We start from the raw sequence: 4904 nt of genomic DNA on the forward strand, positions 1-4904 counted from the left end.
AGTTATATGCAAATAGTTTTTATTTGGTTACTTGGTTATGAATAAAGGAAGTTTAACATTAAAAAAATAACAGAAAACGGACAGCTGCTCAGTATTCTAATGTCACGTCAAATGGGAGAGAATCAAGAGGCAAGAAGCTGACTTGGGGGGAAGCAGGGGGGATTTCACCAAACTCTAAAGAAGCACATTCAGTGTAGATTACATGACAAAGAAGTTGACATAGATATTAAGGAGGCTAGGTTAGGTAATGTAATACAATAATCCACAAAAGAATTTACAACAACCTTGTCAAATAGGCAAAAAATAAAAAATAAATTTGTCCATGACTATGAGAACACGAAAAACAAATTATTTCTTAACATCCAAATTCACATTTGCTTTACACCCCATGGGGAAATACAGGACAGCACGTTTGTATTTTGGTTACCTGTGCAGTCAGCTCTTATCTTTACCATTTCTGCAAAGGGAGCTGATCTCTTAACGAGCCACGTCCTTCGAGTTAAGTGTCCATAGCGTCACGCATGGACAAGGCTCTTCCTGTGGCTGGCCCAGGGCTGACAGAGTATCAATCTGGAAGGTGTATTGTACAGTGTGTGTGTGTGTGCCTGTGTCCTGAAGGCACTGAGAGGCAGGTATGGGAAAAGTTCTGCCTAGGATCTGAGGACCAGACGGGACCAGTCCCCATCAGGTGGAGCCTTGGGTCTGCTGCTTTTACGAGCGAGACTTCATCTTCTGGCGTACGGACTTGCCCGGCCGCTTCTGAAAACCAGAGGGAAGAGTTGGAGCTTAGGGGGGGGAAACATAGTGTGCCGTTTTTATAGTAACTACATCAATTCCTTGCACAAACGTTGTGTACCGTATTTAATGACAGAGTTCTACGTGTGAGTAACTTACATTCTGTTTGCCTCCTTTGCCGCCTTTCTTCCCTCCTTTGCCTCCTTTCCCGTGAGCAGTTTTGGCGCGGAAAGCAGACATATCGTTGTGGCTCTCCTTGGTGTTCCACTTCTTCCCACTCTTCTTGCCGCCAAAGCCAAACTTCTGGTCCTTGAATTTCCGCTTGGTGTTGGGGCTGTCAACACGTCAGTTTAGTTTTTAGTACTTGCAGAAATGCCACCCACACACGTGAATATTAAACAACAACAATAGTATTATTGTTACCGTTATTATTATGATGAATGTGCATAGCTGAAGTATTGACCTCACCCCTTTTTGTTCGGTGCTTTCTCTTTCTGGACGGGCTGAGAAGATCCTTTAGCGTTCTTCTTGTCTCCCTCCAAGAAATCCAGTTTGTCAGTCATTCCTAATGAGTGGGGATGATCAAAAATGTAAAGCCTTAAAGTGACTCAAGTACACAGCTGATGTGAAAAAAGGAAGTAATCTGTAACGTTTCTATTCTACACATTACTATTTTGAGGAAACATAGGAAAGCAGCTTGCTGATGGACCTCTCATCCCATCACCGCTGTGACACGCCCACAGCTGGTCATGTGACATGCCCACAGCTGGTCATGTGACATGCCCACAGCTAGTCATGGTACCAACAAGGCTGCTTCAGAAAGCAATGCAGTCTGTGATTATATACTGCCAACCAAACCAGAGTTCATCTGTAAGAACCCACCTTTCTGGAACTTCTTTACAGCAGACATCATGGCCTTCTTCTCCTTCTGTCTCCTCTGGATCACTTCCACTTGGACCTGGAGCACATTCAAAATGTATGTTAATTCTTCACGCCAACAGATAAACAGATTTTATTTAACCCATTGATACCTGATGCAGCATTTGTGTGTGTATCCCTTTAAGACCGTGAACCGTGTTAACGCGGTTTGCGGTCTTAAAGGGATACGCACACAAATGAGGGATATACACGCAAATTCTGCATCAGGTATCAATGGGTTAACAAGTTGCAAGGTGAACAGTGTTATAATTTTTTTTTAATACAGTAGACCCCCCTCATGATCCCCCCCACCCAACATCCCCTTTCCTACTAATAAAAACACAATAAAACAATAAATAATAACAATAATAATGACAATGTCAACCGAGTAAAAAAAAAAAAAAAACCCCAACAACAAATAGATCAGTCTTGTGATAGTTTGCACATTTTCAAAGTGAGAGATAAGAGCCTGCCAGTGTTTGTAGAACTTCTGAGCTGAGCCACGGACCACAAATGTTATCTTTTCCAGTTTCAGAAATGACATTAGATATCGCACGTAGGATGTGTTAGAGGGGGGTGAGCCATTTTTCCACAAAAGGAGGATTCGACGAAGGGGCAATTAAAGAGGCAACGGCATTGGTCTGTTTAGCAGTGAATCCGAGCCCTTCCTCAGGGATACCAAAGATCACAATGTGAGGTGATGGGTCCAATGTCAGTTCTAGTATTTCTGATAAAAGATCAAAGAAAGACCTCCAGTAATTCCACCAAGCTTGTGGACCTGACCAGAACATATGAGTCAAGTTTGCTGGTGCTTGAGCGCATCTGTCACAAATATCACAGAGGTTAGGATAATTCTTCGATAATCTAGTTTTAGGATGGATGGATGGATGCTATGGAATACTTTGAACTGGATGAGGTTCATCAGACAAAGTAACACAGAGTTTGTTCTCTCAACCGGTCTTGATCTTATGAAGAGCAGCGGAAGTCAACAGAAGACAATTTGGCTGCAATATTACAGCTGACCTTCATAGGATAATATTAAAGGCAAAGAAGTGAGGTCAAATTTAGGGCTGGACCCGAATGTTCGACAATTCGTTTGTTGGGTAGGCAGACGGTTTTCAATTTTGGGATTGGGATATTCGTTTTTCTTTTTATAATGTAGGAGACGATGTGGACAGCGCAGGCTATGAGATCCAGCAGCCAGTTGGACCAGTTGAATGTAAGGTGCGCAGAGACAGTAGCCTGCTGAAACGACCGACACGGCGCAGCAACAGGAGAGGAGGCGATGCGGGACGGGATGGAAGGATTCGTCACCGCAAATCACAAGTTTTTTATATATATATATATATTTTTTATAGCGTTTAAATATTGAATATTCAGAGCCACAACATTTTTTATTCAGGCCAGCCCTAGTACAATTAATAGCAAGGGCTTTCCAGAGTAGCCTTAAAAAAGAGGGACCAACCTTTTTGCCAAACTTCCTTTGCTCTCGGAGCTTCTTGGCCTTCTCCGACTTCTCCAGCATTGCCTGTTTTGACATCAGTTTTTTCCTGATCTGGACAGAGGAGAAGAAGCATACATGTGATACCAATTGACTTGAAGTGTGATTGTTGACCTGGTGGTTGATGCCATCAGTATAATGAAATAAAAATCCAGTCACACGCTCTTCCGTTTTAACGGGCTTTCCTTTAACAGGTCCAAAAATGCCCTATAAAGCACACATCAACAATTTAAGGATATTGTCAGTTGCGCATATCACCCTGATGAAGGCTGAAGGGCTGAAAACAACTGGACTTTTACGTCATTAAAACTGCATCCATGTCATCTTGGTTGTGGACAAACCACTTGTAATGGATAAACGCCTCACCTTCTGCATGTGCTGATCTGACTTTGCCATCTCTGCAAAGTAATCCTCTGGCCTCTTGGTGGAGATGCCAACCTTTTTTAGGAGGGGCAAAGCCTCTAGAACTGTAGCTTGGGCTTGTCGGTAGCTAGAAAACAGTCAGATGTGTCACAAAGGGGTCCACACATTATTCATGTGTCACACACTCTGCTCCAGAGTCGAGATACTTTTAGAAAAGGGCCAATTCCATATGAATCACACAGCAGCGGTCTTTGTGTCAAATGTATTCTTCAGAGTGAAAACTGCAAAGTATTGCTGTGACACTAGCACTAAATGCTACAAAGTCAGAAGTCTTTATGTATCACCAATAGCAACTACCGGTATTACCCTATAATTGTTCCATCCAAAATAAATAATATTGCATTTTGAATGAACCAAAATATCTATACACTTACTGAACCATTTTTGTTTAAGTATATCAACATCACATCACAATAATGATATAAAGTTCTAAATTAGAGTGACGCCCAACACCATTGATAGATTATCATTATGGTTTGTTTCATCCATAACTGATGGGACTGCTGTATATCAACTTCTGATCACTCACAAGAACATCTCCCTCTGGAAATCATCCTCTGCGTTGACTTCTCCACTGGTCGCACTGGGTAGTTTCCCCTCTGCCTTGGCTATGATGTCGTCAGCAGGCGGGTTGGTCAGGTCCAGCCTCTCCACCCAAGGAAGGTGCTTACGGAAGCCGGCAAGGCAGTGCTTCATAGTCTCCTGCATGTAAAATGAATATTGAAGACAGTATTATCAAATGACCATGGATGTAATGCTATGGAGTATAGAGCCAGGATTCTTATCTATGCTATTTTGTTTATTAAGACGTTCATGCCAGGTTTCAACAACCCCTTTGCGAAGGCTTCTTGAAGCTAAAGAAAACACAAGTCGATAAAGAACGTTATTCTTTCTCTCTCACTCTCACACACACAGCTAATTAGAGACAGTTCCACCTTGCCCAACCAAAGCGAGATATCATGGCAAAATTGAGGAATAGTGTAAGTTAACGTTAGTTGATTAATATTCTATTTCATCAATTTCTTCTCACACGCATGAAGGTTTCACGTGGGGAGGAAGTGGATGTGTTGAATGTCCGATCAACAATGTCTTCCGGCGGAACGAATATGTGGCGATCGACAGTTCCAGCAGAAAAAACAACAACAAAACCCTCAGAACTGCGTCGCGTCTTCAAGCGTCCAGCTCCAAGGCCGCGCCCAACCCACCATAGTAAACGACGGTACAAGAAGCCGAAACCACTTCAAACAAACAATTTAAAACGGTTTAATTTGATAGAGATATGCCGAAGAGTTGCTGTGTTGTTATAGTTTCACTAACAATAAAAAAA

The 4904-nt window shown here is 42.3% G+C and overlaps 1 protein-coding gene across 1 annotated transcript; it reads right to left on the reverse strand.

The window, feature by feature from the left end:
- LOC310786284 (putative rRNA-processing protein EBP2) lies at positions 1-4273 on the reverse strand (the record flags this gene model as incomplete). Its single annotated transcript, XM_083647448.1, has 7 exons — positions 1-759; positions 895-1069; positions 1204-1300; positions 1618-1693; positions 3119-3208; positions 3521-3644; positions 4107-4273. 7 exons carry the CDS (start codon positions 4271-4273, stop codon positions 712-714), a joined length of 777 nt encoding a protein of 258 aa, XP_083503574.1. The 3' UTR covers positions 1-711.
- Positions 4274-4904: the final 631 nt, after the last annotated feature.

Source organism: Poromitra crassiceps, assembly GCF_964638095.1.
Source record: "Poromitra crassiceps genome assembly, chromosome: 12".
In the NCBI taxonomy this organism is placed as follows: Eukaryota; Metazoa; Chordata; class Actinopteri; order Beryciformes; family Melamphaidae; genus Poromitra; species Poromitra crassiceps.